The 22,516-nt window shown below is 36.0% G+C and overlaps 1 protein-coding gene across 21 annotated transcripts in view; it reads right to left on the bottom strand.

Moving 5' to 3' along the window:
• DST (dystonin) overlaps positions 1-22,516 on the bottom strand; it is a 404,042-nt gene that overhangs the window by 111,432 nt on the left and 270,094 nt on the right. For 11 of the 21 annotated variants that reach the window (XM_039853089.1, XM_039853093.1, XM_039853091.1 and 8 more), the window contains 12 exons: positions 22,394-22,482; positions 21,292-21,427; positions 14,767-20,214; positions 14,490-14,639; positions 14,129-14,344; positions 13,800-13,949; positions 12,714-12,947; positions 11,354-11,506; positions 9,736-9,969; positions 8,999-9,265; positions 5,526-6,065; positions 4,303-4,479 (listed from right to left, as the gene is read on the bottom strand). In XM_039853089.1, coding sequence (XP_039709023.1) covers positions 4,303-4,479; positions 5,526-6,065; positions 8,999-9,265; positions 9,736-9,969; positions 11,354-11,506; positions 12,714-12,947; positions 13,800-13,949; positions 14,129-14,344; positions 14,490-14,639; positions 14,767-20,214; positions 21,292-21,427; positions 22,394-22,482 — 7,794 coding nt within the window. The remainder of the gene's footprint in view (positions 1-4,302; positions 4,480-5,525; positions 6,066-8,998; positions 9,266-9,735; positions 9,970-11,353; positions 11,507-12,713; positions 12,948-13,799; positions 13,950-14,128; positions 14,345-14,489; positions 14,640-14,766; positions 20,215-21,291; positions 21,428-22,393; positions 22,483-22,516) is intronic. The other 10 variants (XM_039853102.1, XM_039853100.1, XM_039853103.1 and 7 more) reach the window with 3 other exon arrangements.

Raw genomic sequence — 22,516 nt, 5'->3', positions numbered from 1 at the left:
ATCCAAAACACTAATATAAAAAGATATGCACCTCAATGTTCATCGAGGCATTATTTACAATAGCCAAGATATGGAAGCAACCTAAGTGTCCCACAACAATGAACAGATGAAGATGTGGTATGTATATACAATGAAATATTACTCAGCCATAATAAAGAATGAAATCTTGTCATTTGTGACAACATGGATGGACCTAGACGGTATTATGCTAAGTGAAATAAGTCAGAGAAAGATAAATACCATTTGATTTCACTTATGTGTGGAATATGAAAAAAAAATAGATAGATAGATAAATAAATAAACAACCAAAACAGAAATAAATTCATAGATACAGAGAATAAACTGATAGTTGCCAGATGGAAGGGGGTGGTGGATGGGTGAAAAAGGAGAATGGATTAAGATACATAAATTGCCAGATATAAAAACAGTCATGAGAATGTAAAGCACAGCATAGGGAATATAGTCAATAATACTGTAATAACTATGTATGATGTCAGGTGGGTATTAGACTTACCGGGGTGATCACTTCGTAAGTTATATAAATGTCTAATGACTATGTTGTACACCTAAAACTAATATAATATTGTATGTCAACTGAAATTAAAATTTGTTTTTAAGTTTTTAAAGACATAATAAAGATTTTTTTTTGAGTTTCTGGAATAAATGAGCAAATGAATAAGTAAATAAACAAAGAGACAAGGTATAAGATTTTAAAAGATCCTCTTCTATTTCAACCTTCAAAACAACAACAAAAAAAACAAATGCATAAAGCCAATGGCAAAAATTTCCTCAACTAATTTTCCAAGAAATTGTGATAATATACAGGCAGCTGTGTATATGGCAGAAAGCCCACCAAACTGTGACCAACATAAGATCTGAATACCAGATCTTACAGCTGTTCAAGAGGCCAAAGGATCTGCATCAGAGTGGATCTGTTTGGGAAATTCTTCTAGAGATTTAGTTATAGAAAGTATTAGATGAGAAATTCCTCAAGGAACTTTACCTATAACCAGACTGACGTCTAAGCTGCAGGGACAGCTTATTCTCATTGCACGGTTATTAAGGACATGAAAAAAGGTTAAGGGCACCTCCAAAAATGAACTTTTTCAGAATGCGAGTTCTCCCAGCGCAGAGGTAGGGTTTTAACATTTTTGTGTCTTCACAAAACCTAACAAAGGGCCTAGCGCATAAATGTCTACCAAATAAATATTTGTAAAAGTTATCGTGGTCCTATAAAAAACATCCAATACCAAAGATGGTCCTGCCTACAAAACTTAGAATTGGATTATGGAAGAAGCATCCCTCCTTCACCTTTTCTCTTCACAATATTCCATGCCTTTCCTTTCCAGAGAGAGTCAATAGTTTTTAATTCCTAACACATTATCAAGTTATAATTTAGCTGTACTAGTGGTTTAGAGTACACGTTAGAAAAAAAAAAAAACAAATTACAAATTGAAGTATTCAAATGGGTACCATATATTGTTTTTGATGGATTTCAGTGAAATTAAAAGAGAATACCACAAGATTATGACCTTGGTCTCCAGCCTGGATTAGAAAAGGGTGAGATTTATAAAGCTGTGGGCAATTGTCTAGCTCATAAAAGTGTCCTGACTTATGGCCATCCCAAAGATCAGTGAAGATTGGGAGGTTGACATTGTCAGTCAATGTGACCCAACTCCATGCCTGGCCCCAAACCCAGGCTTCTAGACTAGTCCCAGAATCCTGTCTTTCTGTGCCTCGTATGGGGCAAAAAATTTGTATTGTCCACTGATTCCTCTGGAAGCAGATCCCAAGGAGTGTCATTATAGCCCATGGTATCAGATTGCTGACAACTCAGCTAACAGTTCTTTGAATAATATTGTAAATAGCCACATGCTATTAGACAGAAATATTTCAAATGAACCAAGTGGGTGCCCCCAAAATTATATTTATTATACAACAAAATTTAAGTAGAAGTTGGTATTGTACATGTAGAAAAGGCTGATTTTTTGTGTAGTAGTCTCATGTGTTCATATTATTGTTCAAGAAAAAGAATTTTTAAATGTTAATAAAAATGAAAGAAATGGAGACTGCCTAATCCTTATAAAAATTTATTCTCTCTACATGTCAAGATCATCTGTAAGGAACATATGAACATATGCCAGAAACAACTTTAATTGCACATTTAATTTTTAAAATTATGCTGTGGCTCAATTAGAATTCATCCTCCTTTGAGATGCTGCTCTCCTTTTTACATTTCTTTTGCTGTCTTAAGACAAGAAAAGGCTTCTTCTGGAGCACATATCAAGGAAGTTTTCCTCTGTTTTACAATTAATTCATGTTTCTACTTAATTTAAAAGCCATAGCATCCTTTGGGGTTTTCTTTTCTTCTATTTCTTTTTTTATTTTTTGCTCTAGTTACAAAAAAATTGTTTTCATACTGGATGTAATTTGTTTCCTAATATAGCTCTAACTTAAAATATATTATTTCTACTTGATATACTTTCTTATGCTAAAAATACCTAGATACATAATTAAATGTAATATAGGCAATCTTAATAATTATCTTAAGCTACTGGCATTTCCTATCAAAATAATAGCTTTTATGTAACAGCATCTTCGCTGACCCTCCCACATCTACTGTCCTTGGACAAGTAATCGAAGAAGAACCGGAAACTTAATTAAGACAGAGATGTTCTTGTGCTTGTGGGAAGGAGAGATAAAAACAAAACAAAACAATCCAGTACTAAAAATGCACATCCAAAGGAAGAGGCAACCTCTGGGAGGCTGTAGCAATGTAGGGAAGCTGACCTGCCCAAGACATCTCCCTGGCGCTTAATAGGGGTGGGTAAACTTTCCAGCCCAGGAAAGAAGCAGTGCTTCCATCTCCACCTCCCCATCTGCCTCCTCCCTCCTCTCACTCTATACTTCCATCGCATGCTTCCATCCCCCTTCTCTCTGCCTCGGTCCTAACTGGCCACGTTTCACCCCAGCATATGACTTAGCTTTCTTCCGGCCAGAAATCACCAGCAGCATCTCAAAGGAAGATGAATTCTAATTGAGCCACAGCATAATTTTAAAAATTAAATGTGCAATTAAAGTTGTTTCTGGCATATGTTCATATGTTCCTTACAGATGATCTTGACATGTAGAGAGAATAAATTTTTATAAGGATTAGGCAGTCTCCATTTCTTTCATTTTTATTAACATTTAAAAATTCTTTTTCTTGAACAATAATATGAACACATGAGACTACTACACAAAAAATCAGCCTTTTCTACATGTACAATACCAACTTCTACTTAAATTTTGTTATATAACAAAAATATCTAATGTTAGGATCACTCAGTAGGACACCTGTTCTCCTTGCTAACATCACAATAATGAGTTTTAATTCTATAATTAATCGATGCAACTAAATTCTGAAAGGCAGTTGTTTAATTGCAATACAGTATTTACTTTCTAGCCATAGCAACAGTAAGCTACTGCTACTCACCACTAAAAGGAACCACAGGAGAGACTTATGCAATTAAACTCTCAAATTCAAAATTATTGGTCACACAGAATAAGAATAAGATCTTTCAAAAATTATCTCTCCTTACATTAGGATGTGAAAATATGCTTTAAATTTAAGAAATACAGATTATCTTTGCCACTGTAGGTATGGCTAAGACCTCCACGATTATGCAATTCCCACATCAAGCCTGCAGTTTTGAAAGAGCAGGTAGACTTTTTGAGAACTGTGCTAAGTAATTAACTGAAGTTTGTATCTCTGTGAATCATGAGAATACTCAACAGGAACACCAGTCCTGGCCCTCAGATCCCGAATGTGACAGTGACATCCCTTCTTCCCTTCCACCCATCCATTCTTAAATGAATATTTACTGAGTACTGACTATGGGCCAGGTACTGTTCTAGGTGCTGGGTATACAGCAATGAACAAAGTAAATAAAAACATCTGCCCTCATGGAGCTTAATTCTAATGGCAGAGAAAGACAATAAAGAAAATAAATAAGTATACAAATAAACAAGTGGTCCAGATAATATTGGTTTTGGATTGGGGAGGAGGGAGCAGTGGGATGAAAATAACAAGCCGTAACAGCAATGTCAAGCCAGTTAAACAATAGTGGAAAAAACAATCTCATTCACAGACTGTGAAGAATGAATCAAAACTCCCCCTAGAGGAAGAAGTACCCTTTTCCCACCCTTTGGCCCCCTTCCCTGGTGAAATGATCACAATGTATGGTAAAGTGAAAGGTTTTCAGTAAGACTACTGAAGGGTTGGATCTCTTTTCTTTTCTCTCTGTCTCTGTCTCTTTTTACCTTAGTCTCTTCTAATTGCCTCTGTAGATTTTTAGGGTCCACAGCAATGGGTTCAGATAAGTGTTTGCTCGCTGTGACCTCGCAGGCCTGCAGCTCAGAAAGAAGTCCACACGAAGCATCTTCATAGTGCTGGTACTTATCCACCAGATCTTTAAGATTATTCCCAAGGACACTGCACTAAAAAAACCAAAACAGCAAAAGGGTGGAGAATTAAAATCAACTGTTTCTATGTGTTAAAGAACCTCAGGACCTATAAGTTATATAACTTAGAAAACACCAGACTTCACCCAAAGTGAATGAATTTTCTCTTTTATATGAAGAAGCATCCTCTAACAAATCAAAAAAAGGACCATAAAATTGAGGTGACTAGTCCTAAATTTATACCAATTTGAAAACACCTTTATAAGAGCTGAGTCTTAATCCTAAATGAAGGATTTAGATATTAATCATCAGAGGAGCCTGCTCTATCAGGGCACATTCCAAATAAGTTTTATATACCATGCGTCTAAATACATATTTGATAGAAAGGTTTTCAAGGTGCTTAATAAATCATTTCTGTATGTTGCACAAGACTGATGGACACAAGGAGGGCAAATAATCTAGATCAGAATGAAGCAAAGGCCAAGAATCAATGATTCTCTTCAAATCATTTGTGCAGCTTGGTCAGTCTATTCAGTGTATAGTGAACAGGGAAATGTTTTATTTTTTTTAACTCTTTTACTTGTTCACAGGAATAAGAGGAAGCTGAAAGTCTGTTGCCATTAAGTATTAAAATAATGCACTGATAAAATATATCTGTAAAACAAAACTTGTTGTATTTGTGAAGGGAATTAACCTAAAGGGAAACTTTAGTTCTCAAGCTTGAGAGGCTCCAAAAATTATCAAGTCACTGTTTGCTTGGAGACAAAACATAAACGCCACCTGGTGGTCAAATGGGTATTAGAGAGTTTTAAAATTAATGGCTGCCTAGAATATACTCAAAACTAACTAAAAAAAATAACTTTAGGAAAAAACTAATAACTTGAGGGTCTTAATCTTTAAACAGATTTTTTCAGAAGTAAAAGAGATAAATAAGACTGAAGGAAATAAGATGAAACTACCTTATTTTCTCTGCTTTAAATTTTAGGTTTCTTGCTTCTAATTCCAAAACAAAAGTTAAGAGAATAGAATGAAAACTATAATCACAGATTGATCTTCCCCTTAAAACATAAAAATAAAATTACCTTAGAGTAAAGAGACCTGAACCGATTGGTAGCATGATCCAGTTTGCTCTGGACTTCTCTGTGAGTTGAAGAAGTGTCGATATTATCCTTGCCACTGCCATCTCTTCTGCTGCAAGATTTGGCTGCTTCTAACACTCTGTTTCCAGAAATTGTAATGTACCTCAAGTCACCTTTGTGAGAAATAACATCTTCTGAGAAACTCTTCTGCCTCTTCAATTTGGTCATTAAACCATTGAAATCATCTGCACCTGCCTCCAGGTTTTCAAGTTCTTGTTCGGACTGCTGCAGCCAGTGTTCAAATTCACTGTAATCAGCATCGAACTTTTCTAATTCTTCCTGCAGGGAATGCGTTAACTTCATTTTCTTTTCTGACTCCGCCAGTGCAGTTTCATAATGCGCTTTCAGTTCCTTCATGTTCTTTTGCAGTTTCTCTTTTTCCTCAGGAGAGAGATAGTGACCCTGTTTCTCAAGCAAGGCTTGTGCAGACTGAGTGGCCATGAGGACAGCTTGGTGCTGAGAGATGATCTTCTCATGTTGGGCCTACGTGAAAACAAATCGATAGTAATTTTAAAGCACTGACAGAGTCACATTGAAGCTGTACGGAGCCCTCTGTTGCCTCAGGGCCTAGAGACTTAAATGATCTATAAGCAGACAATTGGCTTCTTGTTAACCTTTTCAAGAAGCACAGTATTTCCTCCCTTCATTGGTGAATTTCGGAATAGCAAAAGCTACATTTGGAGCAGTCTAATCTTAAAGAGACTTCCGATCTTCTCTAGAATAAATAATCACATAGGACAAGTACTGTTTTTGATAAGTTTAGAAGAAATGTAACAAATTTCTCTTCGATTTCTAAAACAAGCAGCTACAATCAGATCTCATTTTACTCACTGCTTCTCACAACCACCCTAAAGAGACTGCTGTTTACCTAATTATTGAGCAAATGGGTGCAATATTTTTTATGAATACCCTGAAAACACGTTTAAATAGAAAAGAATCTGTAATTTTAAAGCTACAGAAACACTATGACAATAATTAAGCAAGAAACAATATACATTCAGAGAAGCCCATTGAAGTTAGAGGAACACATACAATAAAAGAGAACATTGCAGCCACTAGATTCATTGAGCCCGTTTCCTGCATGTGAAAAATGGAGACAATAACCCCTACGTGTCACAGGTTTGCTGAAAGGAGTACATGAAATCACATATGTTGACACTTCCCAAAGAGCCTGACATGTGCCAGAGATTAAAATCCAACCCGAAGGCAGAAAGTAGAGTTTCTGGCAGGTATGCTGCAAGCAGGTCACAGGTGTGCATAGCTAGGGGTTACTCCAGCCTTTAGGGAAGCTCTGGGGATGGGAGGTGGAGGTGGGTAAGGACTTGGGAGGCTACAGTCCCTTTCTCTCAGGCCCTAAGAAGCTTTTTCCATTAACCCTAATATGCCATGTGAATATGACCAAAAAGAAAGATAATTACCCTCATGGGCAATTTCCCACACTTCTTATACTGGTTTACTTGAAGCCAAATGACTTAATCCCATTACCTCAGAGCTCTTCCTATATAACCTGGTCCTCTCCCACTCCACTCCAAGTATTCTGGTCTCTCCCACCCTACCTTCACCCCCACCTCATTAAGTACTTTAGAAACTTTTCCTCCAGTTGTTCTCTTGCCTGGTAACAGCTCTTCCCCAGGTATCTGTCTGGTGACCCCCATCTCCTTTAAGTCTTTGCACAGGTCTCATCCTCTCAATGTGGCCTACTCTGATGATCCTATTTAACTAAAAATTGGTCCCGACCCCACATACAACCACCCCTATCTAACTCAACAGTTTTCTCTCAGCAAAAAGTTACCTTGTAACATTCCACAGAATTTAGTTATTTCTTGCCTGTTCTATCATCCTCAAAACCTAGTATGCAAGCATCAGGGCAAGGAATGTATTTCACTCACTAGGGAACCCCAAGTACCTAGAACAGTGTTGGCACATAGGGGCTAAATAATAATAACTGTATGCTATGAAGTGAAAAGGACTGAGAAGCATTGCTATAGGGCAACTGTTCTGTTACAAGTCTGATCTCAATGAGAACAGAACCATTAATACTTGTATCCTTACTTTCTGTAACAATGCCGGCCACATCGTGGGCTGTGTCTTTGATCTACGAATTATATTCATATACTCTCCTCCAGTAGGTCTTTAGCACATAGTAGGTTGGATACATATATAGAATACCTTATAAATTATCTACTCTATCCCCTTCCTTTTTCAGATGAGAAAACTCAATCTGTAGGAAAACAGCCTGGCCCAGGACATGTGGCACCACTAGAGAGAGCTAGACACACAACCACGATCAGGCCCCTGGGCCATCTCTTCACCTTCTCAGGAAATTAGGAATTTCTCAAGTAGTTTCAGAGTCTAAAAAAATCAGGAGACAAACGGCATGCTGTGCCTAAAAACAAAGGCTTTCCTGTGAGGCATCTTTATGTTTGATCCACTCACTGTTATTTTTCACCACTCAGGTCAAGTTACTAACCTTTCCTGACTTCTTTGTAACTGACTCGTAAAGTTCCTTTAGAAATTCATTAAATTTTTCATTACAAGCGACAATTACAATAAGGTCCTGTATCAGCGCCTTGACATTGTGATACAGTAAATATTCCCATCTTTCTTCTGGTTTAATTTGTTTCCTGTGACATAAGACCCTCACAGAGAGCATTCTAGTCCAAAGACTCCAACTTGGAGAAAAACACACAGTACTGCAAAAGTCCAGTCATTTCACCACCAGAAGCCAAGCACTGAAATAAAATGATCGGTTATGTGTAACACCAAAATGGTTTTCGAGTTGCCTTTGCTCCTATAGTAGCCTTAATGTTATCTCTGATTTCCATCATGCAGTGAAATTTTAGAAAGGCTCTTTCCTCTTCTCAATCATAGCAGTTACTGGAAAGAGCTGAAGCTCAGAGAGAATGTCACGGCAAGCTGGTCTACGAACATGGATTAGAAGTTAGCAGAGTGACTGGGCCTAGTTTTAAATTCAAACTCCATCCCCTACTAGATGCGTCACCTTGGGCAAGTTATTTTACGTCTGTAGGTTATAGTTTCCCCATCTGTAACATGAGAATAATAACCTCAGGAGAGTAGCTGGGAGAATTAAATGCATTAAAATGGGAAGAACATAGAAGAATAAGTACCTGGCCCACTGCAATTGCTCTATAAATCTATTATTATTATTATTTCTATTAATTCCTTATAAACCTGCTTCATTTATAAGAATGCCATATCTAATGATTTATTTCTCATTGCCTTTGACTTGCTTAGAATTCTCACAATAACTTATATTTCACATAATGATGAACCTAGATAAAAAGAACTTTACTCTCAATGGTCATTAAGTTTTGAAAAGATAACTCATGTGCTAAGGTGTCTTTACAGATCTGAAAATAGAATTTTACAATAGCATTATGTTTAAGATAACAAACCTTAACTTTCTGGTATTGCTGGTTCAAATTTTCCTCAGTGGTTCCAACCTGCCCATCAACATCAGTTTCCAACAGGTTACCGTTGACTTCATCCTCTTCTCCAATCGCTGACTTGCCATCACCTTCTTGAAAATAAGTCCCGTTCTGTTCAATTACCTGTTTCTGTTTTATCCCCACCCTTCCTGAGTCTTTGTCAACATCTGACAACCAGTCCAAAAGGTTTTCTATTTTGGTTTTGCTCTCTTCCAGCTGCTTCGCAGCTGCAACCTAGGGGAGAAAGTTCACAGTGGGTATTCTGAATATAGGCTGGGGCATTAGTTTAAGACATCCTAAAAGTAAATATTTAGATCATTTAAAATTAGAGTGGAGACACTAAAAACTGACACAAACTGAAAACTGAATACCCTGAAATTAAGCCTTAGAGGAATAGGAAGTTACTTTGAAGTTTCTACTCTTCCTAAAAGTACATTTCCAAAATTTCAACCATAACAGTAATTAATGAGTCCCCATGCATTTCACAATTTCACAATCCCACTTAAAATTTTTAAAAAATATAAGCAAAGCCATTCTTCAAACTTTTTGTAGTATTCGGTCAATTATAAACCTGGAAACCCAGAATTCCAGTCCCTGGTGTTAATTATTGCTTACCACTATCTAATATCGCTTAATAAATCAAGATGCTGTCACACTAATCATTTTCAACAAAGCAACAGTGTACCACATATCTGAATAAGGACCTTTTCAGTTTCTTCCTTGATTGCTGTAGTCACAACTTTATCCAGCTCCTTTTTCGACTGCTCTGCCTTTAAATTAAGCTGTTCACACTTTATCTTAGCTTCATTAAGTTTCTGTTCAATCAAAGATTTATCTTCTTGTGACAGCTTTTCACCATTCTCTTTTAAGAAGTTCTCTGTGTTCTTCACTATTTCTGCCAATGCCTGTGCACTTCCTTGCATATCTTTCTGTAATTCCTTGTAATACAAAAGAAAAAAATCTATTAAATTACTACCTATTTAATTTTTCCAGAGTTGTAATTCACTGAGCAGAAAAGGAGATTATAGCATGTATAGACTGAAAAGGCATATTCAATATGTTAATTTGAGGTAGTTTATTTAAATCACAATATTTAATATAAATTGAAGTCTCAAACAGCATTAAAGAAAGTATGAGATTTTCATGTTTAACAAAGAGATGTGGTTTATAAAACATTGCAAACAATGAAGTACTTAGTATATAGGATATACGAATTGGCACATACCACGATTTTTTATATTATATGAGCACATTTATAAAATCTTTTAAACACGTAGTCATATTATTCATTCTGTTCCTAAACATTTACTTTTTATTATATATTTCTCAAGAAAAAAACAAATAGTTCTCTACGTTACGAGCTAAGTCATTCCTAAAATAATTTCTATATTAAGATAATTTCTTCTAAACACCAGAGCTCTATAATATGTAATGTCTGCTTCTCTGCCTTGGCTGCTAGGAAGCTCAAGATTAAGAAGTCTCCTCAGCAGTTACAGCTTTCCTCTGTCTAGGGATGTCTATGCAATTTTTCCTCTTCTCTTCCTCCTTTACTTTGCATTTTCATTCTCTATATTGAACTGTTTGAGCTTTCATATTATTTTCCATACCTTTATTTTAAGCTTCCCCAAATTTTTCTGAGTATTTAAGATAAAAGAGATACTACTTGTTGAACCACTACTATGTAACATTAACTGTGCTAGTCACTAACACACCATATTTACTTAACTCGTACAATAACGTAGCCATGAAATTATGCCCAATGAAGAAACTGAGGCTAAAAAAATTAAATTATAAAGCTAACAATGTGTAGAGTCTGGAATTTGGCCAAGAGCTATCTAGAGAATGTTCTTTCTTTTGACACCAAAATAAAGCATCTTTATCTGTCATTATTGTTTGTTCTTTCAATGAAAAGAAACAAATTACAGAGTAAGATGAGAGAATAAGAGCTAAAAAAAAAAAAAAAAGACAAAGAACCCAAAGTGTTGCCTATTTCACCTGATTTGCAAGTGAGTGGGTTGGCCTTAAATGGATACAAGTTTTAACTCATTACACAAGGTCTTTCCCCTGTCAAACCTCTTTTATATCTCCTGCACTCAACATCTCACCAAAAACCAGTTAAGAAAGTGACTTGGCTTCCTTAAAGTTGGAAATGTAACTCTTACATAAAGTTTATAGCTCAGGAGGCCCAGAGAGTATCTAGGTATGCCTTGCCTCAGAAAAGCTAAAATGATTGCTACTTTTCTATAATCCTAACTTCTTTCCAAATAATAGCAATCAAACTTAATATCAACATAGACCTCCTGATGCAAAACCAAATTCTACCTCTTGCTTGGATTGGTACTTCTTTAATTCAACTGTGCCATCTCCAATCACAAAGGCTTCTTGGTGGCCAATCAGGCGATTTTCAGTTTGGGTAAGGAGATCACTTATCCCTTGAAGTTTTTCTTTGTATTCCTGCTGACGCTCTGCCACAATCTAAAGCAGAACAAAACCAAAGCACCTTAAGTGATGGTCATAAACTCAATATTGTGATAGTTCCTTATTAGAACACATTTTGCAAGATTCCTCAAAATAAGCTTTTCTAAGTATGCTGTAAACATGATAGCAGTGGGGTACAAATTGAGCAAGGTGACACAGAAAGTAAGAGCATGTCTCATATACATGGAAAGAGATCATGTTTGGATGAAATTGCTCAACAGAATACTGGCCATGCACATGTGTAAGAGATGGAACTTCTGACCGACAGGAAGAAACATTCCATTTTCTTAAGGTCTTGAAACCTGCGACACACACAATTAATTCTGTAAAAGGATATCAAAACAGAAGTTAGTCGTGATTTGTCTGTTAATATATTCGAATGTGCATATAGGTTATCATGCTAGGGACAATGCCTGGGTGCTTCTAGAGATAATAAAAAGAATATTGCATGCAATATTTTTACTTAATCACTATGTCTAATTCCATTCCCGCCTCTTTTTTTATTACTAATTGTATTGAATATAATTAGAGTGCTATATTCTAAGTCAAATATGTTGCTTCTTTCATTTTCCTATTAAATATATACACACACTAGTTATTAATCTTACATCCAGAGATCATGCTTAGTAGGAGCCTAACACATGCTGGGCAAGGTACTGAGTGTTTTATGTTCATTTTTTCAGTCAGTGCTCACAATACTACCACGTAAACACTGCTACCATTTCCAGTTTACCAATAAGAAAATTATGGTTAAGCGACTTGCCCAAATTCACATAATGAGTGAATGGTACAGCTGGGATGTAAACTCAGACAATCTGGCTCCAGAGCCCATGCTCTGAACTGCTGTGCCATACCAACTCCTAGAGGAAAACTATACCCTTAACCTTCTTTATTCATATGTTCATCGATCTATCCCTTGAAATTTGAGTACAACCATATATCCTACTCCTAGAAAAAAAAGTGAAGACTCTCACCTGAAAACAGTAGTTTTAGGGAGTCATGAAAATTAAAATCAATAAATTATAGCATTATACGGAAACCAATATTATTACATATTGAAGAATCTCTATACTATGCCCTGTCCATTAACTGCTTTTCCAGAAAAATCTTTCCTATCTTGCCATAATCCCTGGATATTTGCATTACAGATTTCACTCTGAAGAACTAAAAACAAAGAACTCCCACTTCACAAAGAAAAGCAAACCTTCTGATCATCAAGATCTTGTTCTAGCTGTAACTGAGTCTCTAAATGTTCCACCTGGGTAGTTACTGATTCCTGTACATCAAGAAAACATTTCTGAGTTGTATTTAAGAGCCTAAGCAGTTGTTTGCTCTGGTTGGGAGACAGATCTTGTGCATATTCAGAAATGAAGAACTGCACATCAAAGGCAGTAGTCTCCAGCTGCATTTTGGTATGTCCAAGGTCTTTTAACACATTCTGTGAAGAAAGTAGTACAAGTTACCAATGGAGAGTTAAGCCATAATATACAGTTTATATTAACAATATTTATTTTTAAAATGCTTCTTACATTAGGGACTCAAGGTTTTACTGATATTCTTACATTTTTCATTTAATCAAAAATCTATTCATCATCTAGTAAAAATGGTAATGATGAAATTATTTAACTACTGTGGTAATTAATATGTAAGATAAACCCTCTGAGAACATTTTAACCTTGCCTGCCACATCATGCTTAAAATGTAACTCTGACAAAAGGTAAAGATCCAACATTAACATAATGAAGGAAAACATCAACATTAAAATATCGCTTGCTAGTACTTATAGTATCCATGTAAGTTGTGGTAGTACATAAACGAGACCACGGGGAATCTGAAACATAAATTAAATGGACCACAATTTCAGTTTTCTGACTCAGAAGCCAGGAGCCTAACCGTCATTCATGAGGCACACTGTTCAAATTAAGAACTTGGAAAAAAAGGGGGGCATGACAAAAATGACTAATATATAAATACCATTTATACTGCGATGTATTTACATGGATAATTTATACTATTATGGACTTGACTAATGTATAAATAAATGCATAAATACAAATATCAACATGTCAGTGGCAGTAAGAGTTTGATAAGGCAGTTGGGACAGCATCAGAATGACATATCCATAAAGCTGTGATTATTTTATAGTTGTCTCAACTATGAATAAATATCTCAAGTGACAATAAAAGAAAATAATACTTTATAGTTTTAGCAAAGTCAGATTTTTCTAAACATTTGTTATATTAAATCGAGCTTTTTAAATGGGCCTTGTCTTATTTATTTTGATACTTGCCTTGAGAAACTGCAAACTTTTCTTTACATGTTCAGTATCTCGAATATTCACAATGTCCATATCCTTCACAGATTTGCTCTTCTCTGATATCCAATGTGAGAACGACTTAAGTTTGTGCAGAAATTCTTCATGGGAAACTGCTAGTTTTGACTAGAAAACAAAATTGTTCACTTATTTCTATCCCCAAATTTCAAATTCCTACAAATGATGATTCTGTTTTAAGGGCTTAACACCAAAAATAAAGTATTTCATCTTATGACTAAATTTTTAAATAATCAAATTTTCTTCAAATCTCAAATTTGATCAATGTGAAACGTTCTGTTGCCTACCATTTCACAGTCAATTGCGAGCATGATGTGTTTCATTCTTTCTGAAGACACATTGCTGAGGGAAGAAAAGGCATTCTGTAAACTTTGGTGGCTTATACTCAGTTCTTCAAAGTGTCCTCTGGGGAAGTCACTGGGAAGAGACTTTAAAAACTCTTCTGTCGACTTCATGTCTTTTCTTAGAATAACAGCAATTGGTGCCAATCCCAATTCAAATGTCTGCAAAAAATACATATCCCACAACTATTTAGTGAGAAACACTAATGGAACCAATATTTCAAACATAAAAGTAAAATGCTATGCTTATTTTTCCAAATTAACATCAGCTGACTACCATCCATAACAGGCAGTAGACAATTCTTACCTCTAACTGTTTAAGTTGGTTCTTCAAAGCTTCTAGATTGTTATCCAGAGTTTCTTGGTTGTCTAAGGGGGGCTTCATATCTTGAAGCAAAGCCAAATACTCGTGCATTTTTGATGTGTGCTGTAAACACTGATGTAACTCATTGGAAAACTAAACACAAATTTGGATATTTTATTTCATTAGTCTTTACGAAGGTTTTTAAAGCAAATAAAATGTATAGGATTATTCCCAAATGTTTCATGCAGCTATTTCCATATAGAAGGTAAAGTCAACTTACTTGTTCCATTAAGCTATCTCCAGAAGTCATTTCTTTTGACTCTGAAATACATTCCAAACGGTTTGGGAAATCACTGCATTGTTCCTCCAGCTTCCCATCTCTTGGCAAGACTGATGCACACACGGTAGAGTTTTCCGGTCCAATTTCTTTCATATTTTGTAAATTAAGGGAATCATGGTTTCCTTCTTTGCTTTCAAGCTCATCAAGAATCTGTTGCTTTTCATCCACCATCTCAGAAGTAGTAGATGATTTTTGATTCAAGCCTCCAACCCGTTCTGCTTTCTCTGAATATCCATCAGTAAGCAGCTTGTAGAAAATATTTTCAAGTTGCAGTGGAAGTACTTTAGATGTAATACCTCTTTTCTCTAGATCATACCCCATCTGAGTTAAATCTTTCATCAATTCAAACACTCCTGTAATGTTCTGGCTATTCTGATTTTGCTTAAGTAGATCAAGGAAAAGCTCAGACTTAAGATTTGCAACACACAATGGATCGTCTCTACTCTCTGCTCTTGATTCTGGTGAATTATTCGTGGAAGAAATTCCAGCGGAGTCACTGATCTTACAGTCGCTGGGCACAATAGATGCTTCGCTCACCAACTGTGATGTGCTAAACCTTTTAATTAAGCTTTGAATTAAAATTTTAGTGTCTGCACAGGCTGAAGGTTCTCCAACCTCTTGAGGATTCATATGACCTTCTTTTAATCTACTCTTTAAGATGTTCTTTACATCAACAAACACCTGAGGTAATTCAGGAATCCGAACCTCCTTTTCTGGGAATCTCGGAGAGTAGGCTTCTTCTTTTTGTGGCTGTTGATCAATTATTTCTTTCTTTTTGTTAATTTCTAAGAATGAGTAGTCAGTGCTTAAAGTGTTACTTATTCCTTTTGCACAGAGTCCCGATGATACAAAGTCAGTATTTTCCCCAAGGTCTTCCACATTTCTAAGAGGTAAAATTGAAAGTGTGCTCTCATTCCTTTCTGGTGTGAACTGAGGAATATCCATCCCTCCTTCTGAGAGACCTTCTTTAGTACAGAGATCATTCCATGGAATCATCTCATTCAGAGGTGAATCTTCTTGGGTAAGGGTGGCCTTCTCTTTTGCATTATCAACTCCTAATTGTAAGTGTTTTTTCATGGGAGGGGAAGCTATTAGAGTACAGCTTGGGGTATCTTCATTTGGTTTCAGTATGTCTTTTGCTTTTACATGTTTTGCACAATGTTTTAAATAAGTAAACAGATTAAGCTCTTTCTCAGGTCCGTCAGTTAGTAAATCTTTCTCAGTACTTGTATTCTCTTGAGACAATGTAATGTCTGAAGTAATGTCACTGATCATTTTGGAAACCGATGAGTCAAATATTTCTTCAAGATTCTCAAATTGGACAGGACTTTTACTAACTATTGTTTGTAGACTTTTTGGTTCATCTTTAAGAGTTACAGTTGCTTTTTTAAGGCTTCCTTTCTGATTATGTTCTTCATTGTCTGTGATTTGTGGAAATGGAAACTGACTATTAACTAAATCATGACACTCACTTGTACTTTCACTAGGTAAAAGTTTGAGATTTTTATTATCTTCTATTAGGCGTTCTGTAAGCCTTTCTCCTTTACCTGAGCAAATTTTATGAACTGATGTTTCGTCTTCTATTAATATATTGTTTTTGTCATCTCCCTTTTTAAGTAGCTCTCTTCCATTCCCTTGATGATCTTTAACAGGTACAGAGGCAGAGGATGACGAATGGATTTCCTCAGCAGGTTTTCTTATTAAATCTGGCTCAGAACAAATGATTTTATCAAAAGGTGAGTCAACTTGTTGCATCACATTCTCAAAATATTGGTTATCTTTCACAGAGTCAGCAGATTCTGGCCCTTGAATCAACTTAACCTTTATGTTCATTAGATCATCACCTAATTCAGAAGTTAAAGTGATATTGGTATTATGTAAAATACCTACAGGGCCAAGGATGTGTTCTGATTCAGTGTCTTTAATGATAGGCAGCAATATATCCTTAAGGGCCATCTCATGATTCAACAGATTTTCTTTGCTTTTACTAATAAAATCAGTTGTATATTCTGGAAGATGGCTTCTTTCAGTAACTAAGCTACTTTTACTACTTGATTCTAGTTGTAAAACATCTACACTTTGCTGTTTTTCTAAAGAACTGTAATTGTGCTTTTTATCCACAAGAATCATTTTATCAATACTTTGATATTCATGGCTGGTCTTCTTCTCACACAACTGGATATCCATACCTTCAGCCTCATCTCGGCACATGGGCTTTTCATTCTCATCTCCTACTCCTTCTTCTTTATCATCATCATCATATTCATCATCATCCTGATTACTGTCATATACATAATCCCCATAACTTTCATTTTGCATAGAATCTAAATGATCAGTATCAGATTTCAATTCTTGTCCAGTTACATACTCTTTTCTCCCTCTCCAACAGCCAGCGTCATCACATTTTAATGAAGCACTGAAGTTCTCTTTTCTTCTTATAATTTCATAATCTGTCAATAAGTCAGACTCAGCCCCCACAAGGTTATTTGCATTTTCCCTTTCTGATACGATTTCCAGCAACTGTTCATTGACCTTGTATAAGCCAACTGAATTTGAATGTATTCTTTCACTGGGATCTAATTCAGCTTTCTCGGTACCTATGACAAAATCCTGAAGAGACTGTGCTTTTCCCCTTACACTTAAGCTGTCAACTAGTCCCCCCTGGATCACCACAGAATTTTCATTCTCTTTTAAAACATCATAAAAAACATCACCAGGAGAAGCAGCCCCATCGTTTTCCTTCTGCAGCATATCATAGTCCTCAGGTTGCAGACAATCACGATCATCATCTTTAAGAAGTAGAGAATCATGGTCATCATCTTCAAACAAGGGAGTATCATAAAAATCATCATCGCTATCAGTGTCTGTCTCTGTGTCACTCTGGTGATCATCCAGTAGTGACGTTTCATAGTCACCAGCACTGACAGTTTCTTCAAGCAATGATGTGGCACACACCTGAGATGCGTTGGCATTATCATTGTCACCCCTTGAAGCTGTGGCACAGGAGTTTTCTTTGGACTCATTTTGCTTCTCTTCAGGTTTCTGCTGAGAAGCAACATGCATTTTTTCATCTTCACCGTAAGTATCTGACACATATTTATCATTGTGATATTGTACCTGAAGATCACTATAACCAATATTTAAAGATTTCTGTCCAGATTTCTGTTCTACCTGTAAACTGATGTTTATGGGTGCAATTCCCAGAAACTGGTCATGAAATTTTTCTCCCATTCTTTGACCCCATAATATGGTTTGGTCATCGGATGGCAATGTAGAGACTTCACATTTATTTCCATTGCTGTCTGTGGTGTGTACATCTTTAAAACTTCCCTGATCATTCCTTAATTTATCTTGACTTAACAAGGCACTCAGCCTGGGGGAGTAGTCAAAGATACTTGAATCCTTGTTTATATTATCTTCAATCTCTGTTTCATTATAATCACAGCTTCTACTAGTTTTTGATTTCACAATAGAATCTATTATCAAATCACTTGCAAAATTTCGAATGCTTTTAGAATGACTACATACATCTACATGTTCATGTTCTTTTGTTTCAACTTGACTTTGATTTTTACCATTTCTAGGTATGTTTTCAGAGTCTTGTCTAAACATGCTAATGTCTGCAAGTCCAGGCTGTGTTAAATATGAAATAGAATTGGGAACATTCATACTGGATGAATTCTTAACTATATTATCTGTTGCTATTGTATTTGCCAGCTTTTCTGACTGATAAAATTCACTACTGAAAACATTATTTTCCATTTCATTAAACTCTTCATCTAAAGTATTTTCAGGGATTTCTTTATGTTTAGGTTCTCTGCAATGACATTTATCAAAACTGCTTGGTGAAGTTATACTTTCATCTTTTTCTTTACTTGGGGTATTATTCAGAAATACACCAGGCAGTCTTAAGACATCAATACATTCTTTTCTGGGTGTGTCTTCATCAAATTCTGCACTACAGCCTTCCAGTAGCATACCAACAGCCTCATTCAAGTCTCCATCATACAGCAAAAGTCTTTGCCCGGTGTTTGCATCCATATAGCTATTTATCATCAAATAAGACAGGAATAATTTTTTAGTTTGTTCTGAGCTCTGCGTTGCCACTGGCTCTTCTCCATCAAAATCATCCTCTTCTTGCCTGTAATCATGGACTGTAGATGGTTGGAACTTACAAAAAGAGAGCCATCTTCTGGCATTTTTACAAGCTTCTAAATCTCCCAAATCTGGCATTTTATCAGGAAGTATTATGTTTTTTAAAATCGATGCTGTGTCATTATCTATAATTCCTAGTTGCTGAGCAACATCCAAACCAATGACTTGAGAAGTTTCTGGAATATAAAGAGCAGCTATTTTCTGCCTACCATCCAAGATTTTGTATGCTAATTCATTTGTAATCAATTTTTGCTGCAAGGAAGAAGATGTGGGAAATATTTCACCAGAGTGAGGCCAAATGAGTCCAACGTAGCCTCGCTGAGCCTCTAGTACCAAAAGAGCACTGCTCGAAGTTATTAAATCACACTGGACTGCTTCATCTACAGTTAAACGTTTAGCAGGGTTTGAATGGATGATTCCACCTGTTTGAACCTGATATGTTAGAATACTGTTAGCAGTATCTCTGTCAATCACCCCTTCTGCCATAGCTTCTTCAACGGTCATTCTTTGGCCAGAGTTGCAATTGATCAGACCTCCGGAAAGAAGCTGTGAACCTAATAACCTAAACATGGTTTCACGGTCTATGAGACCTTCATGAGCCGCCCTCAAAATGCTAATGCTTCTTCCACATTTTAATGTTATTCTGCCTCCTTCTTGTGATCTGACAGGTAGAAGCCGCATCCCAGCATTTTCCTGTAAAATACTTCTTTGTATGATATCTATTAAAGACACCCTCTCAGAGGTACATGGATCAATAAGATCTTTGCACATATTTTGCTTTTCCAGGACTTTAGAAAATAATGCAGAGGAAACCAAGTTCTGCTGGAAAGCCTGCTGTAGGGTCAACTGTTCTCCTGTAGCTGGAATAACTAGAAAGCCTGTAGAAAGCAGTATCTCAAGAACTCTGATGGCCATGGATTCTGATATCACGCCTTGAGTCAGAGCATCCAGCACTGGAATTGTGTTAGGTGATACAGCAGAAATAATCTCCTTCGCTTGATTTAGTTCTGTAAGTTGGCACAGAACTTGTTCATCAATGAGGCCATGACTTTCAGCACCTTTGAGGTCAAAGCACTTTCTTAATTCTGGTGAAATTAGGCCAGAAATCATGAGCTGTGTCTCAAGCAACCTGATTCCTGTGTCATAGTCAACGAGGCCTCTTAAAACTGCCTGAAAGACTGAAAGGACTTCTCCAGTTGTCTGGTCAATGGTGCCTGCAATCACTTTATCCAGCTGAAAAGAAATACAAAATTCTCAGGTCAGTCTGCGATTCAAGGGTGGGCAGAGTTTCTTGAAACTTAGTTTGCATTTTTTAAAATAAATGCTCTTCAACATAAAAATCCTCTACTTACCAAGGCGCGGCAATGCTGTGAATGTTAGGCAGCTCAAATGCACAAGTGATCTATGTCAGTGATCTATTCAACAGCACAGGATGTGATAAAAGCTTTGAAAACAACATGCATCTGTGAATTGAAAACTTAATATTGTGTACATTAACAAGGTTAGTGAGGACACAACAGAGTAAATGATGATAGTGAGAAAACAGAACACATACCTAGAAGGCCATCATGCTTTCTGCAATTGGATGAGATTAGTCTACTAACATGAAAAAGAGTATCAGACCCCATGCTATTGATGTTTACAGCATACAGACTTCCTCAGAAGTCGAAAACTAATGAACCAGAAAAATTGTTGCATACCCCCAATATATGACAAATAATGTATAAAGTATTCCAGGAGTAAGGGAAATGAATATAGACATAACTTTTTGAATACTGAATACTGTGTTGAATACTGTGAATGTGTATTATCAAGTTACAAAAGTTTAAGGACAGGCCAAATTTTAAGTGATTTCTGTTATATTTTAACAAGATATTAGGGCATCCTCACTATAGCACTCGGCCCAGTATTACTCAGATAAATTTCATGGATATCTCTGAAAATCAAACAAATCCCATAACACTCCAATGTCACCTTTAGAGATGACTCCAGCTATTTTACAACATCTATAAAATACCTAATGTAGCAGCAGAAGAATGGCTTTTAAAGAGGAGAGTTAGAAAAATGAATGATTCTTTTCTTTTACCATGCAAGGCAGAGATTAAGATGTCACAGAAACAGATGACAGCAAGTGTAAGATCGCATTTAATAAACGACATTAAAATCTCCAAATACTTAAATAAACCATCCATGTTTTTTCTATGGACATAATTCAAAGCCATTTCTTTACTACAGATATATAATCCTACAATCATGCAATAAAACTGAGAATCTTGAAACAGCTTCATGTTTCAAATAAAAAAGTATTACCTTCTCCTCTACCTTTATATCTCCTATGGTTTGTGATTCTTGTAGTTGTTTCAGAGAATCACTAAAGAATAAATTATAACTTTCTTGAAGAGTTTTCACTTGTCTTTCCAATTCATTTCTTTCTTCATCTGTCATTCTAAAATAACCAGAAAGAATGAAAAGAGGAATGCAAATCTTCAAGTGCTAAAAATGACATATTAGGCTCGATGATTTTATAACATAGACTACTCTTCTAAATAAGTATACGGTCATAGAATAAAATAAAACCTCAGAGACAGATTGCTTAGGTCTTAGAATGGCTGTACATGAAAATTAAAGATGGCCCTGAATACATCTAGGAATCCTTTCTTGCCAAAAAAAAGAGACTGAAGGATAGGGTATAAACTAATATAGCAGCACCTCCCAAGTATATACAAGTTTCTAAATTAACAAAAGAGAATAATCCCATTGTTAGCCCAACATGAAAAAGGGATAGTGAGGTACCATTACTCAAGATGAAATTTGTTTAAGCCAAAGGATGAATAAAGAGAATATTTACAAGGAAATTAACCTGATTCTCTAAGGTACAGTACAAAGTCATTACAGAATAATCCTAAGGAGGACAGCCAAAAAAGGTTCAAGAAAAGGGGAGATTCCTTCCCTGCCTGAGGTATTAGCTAAAATACAGAAAGTGCCGTATTACATAAAGTAGGAACAAAATATGAGAAATCAGGTTGCCACAGGTCTCAGCTAAGCAAATAAAGAACATATTTACACACATTTTCCAAAAGGTACATCTCAGAGTACTACTTAGTATTGAGACTTGGCTTGAAGTCCTCACAACTCACCTGCTATTGATCCTAAACCTCTCTGAGCCTGTTTTCTTATCAGTAATATGTGGGGATAATAAGCACATTTCAGGCTTTTGGTAAAGACTACAAGTGACTACAAGTGACAATAAAATCGCTAACTTTATAATCTTATGTTATTACATCACTTGGTAAATTTGTTATTGAGTTACATTTTAAAAATCTCAACTAAAATTTACCCTCTTCCATTTTGCTGAACGTTTTTAAGACCACTTCCCTACATCAAATAAAAGAGCTAATGAAAACCAACTTACTTGTCTCCATGTTTAGCCAAAAACAGCTGCATGGTTTGAAGGGCCTCAGATAATTGTTCCTTCTTGGTTAGTATTTCTTCACTGGAAATCTGCAAGGTGAGGAAAACACATTCAAACTCTCCC

Source organism: Pteropus medius, unplaced genomic scaffold (assembly GCF_902729225.1).
Source record: "Pteropus medius unplaced genomic scaffold, Ma_sr-lr_union100, whole genome shotgun sequence".
NCBI classification, from domain to species: domain Eukaryota; kingdom Metazoa; phylum Chordata; class Mammalia; order Chiroptera; family Pteropodidae; genus Pteropus; species Pteropus medius.
Note: the sequence above shows the minus strand (reverse complement) of the source record. Positions and strands in the feature narration are given on the sequence as shown.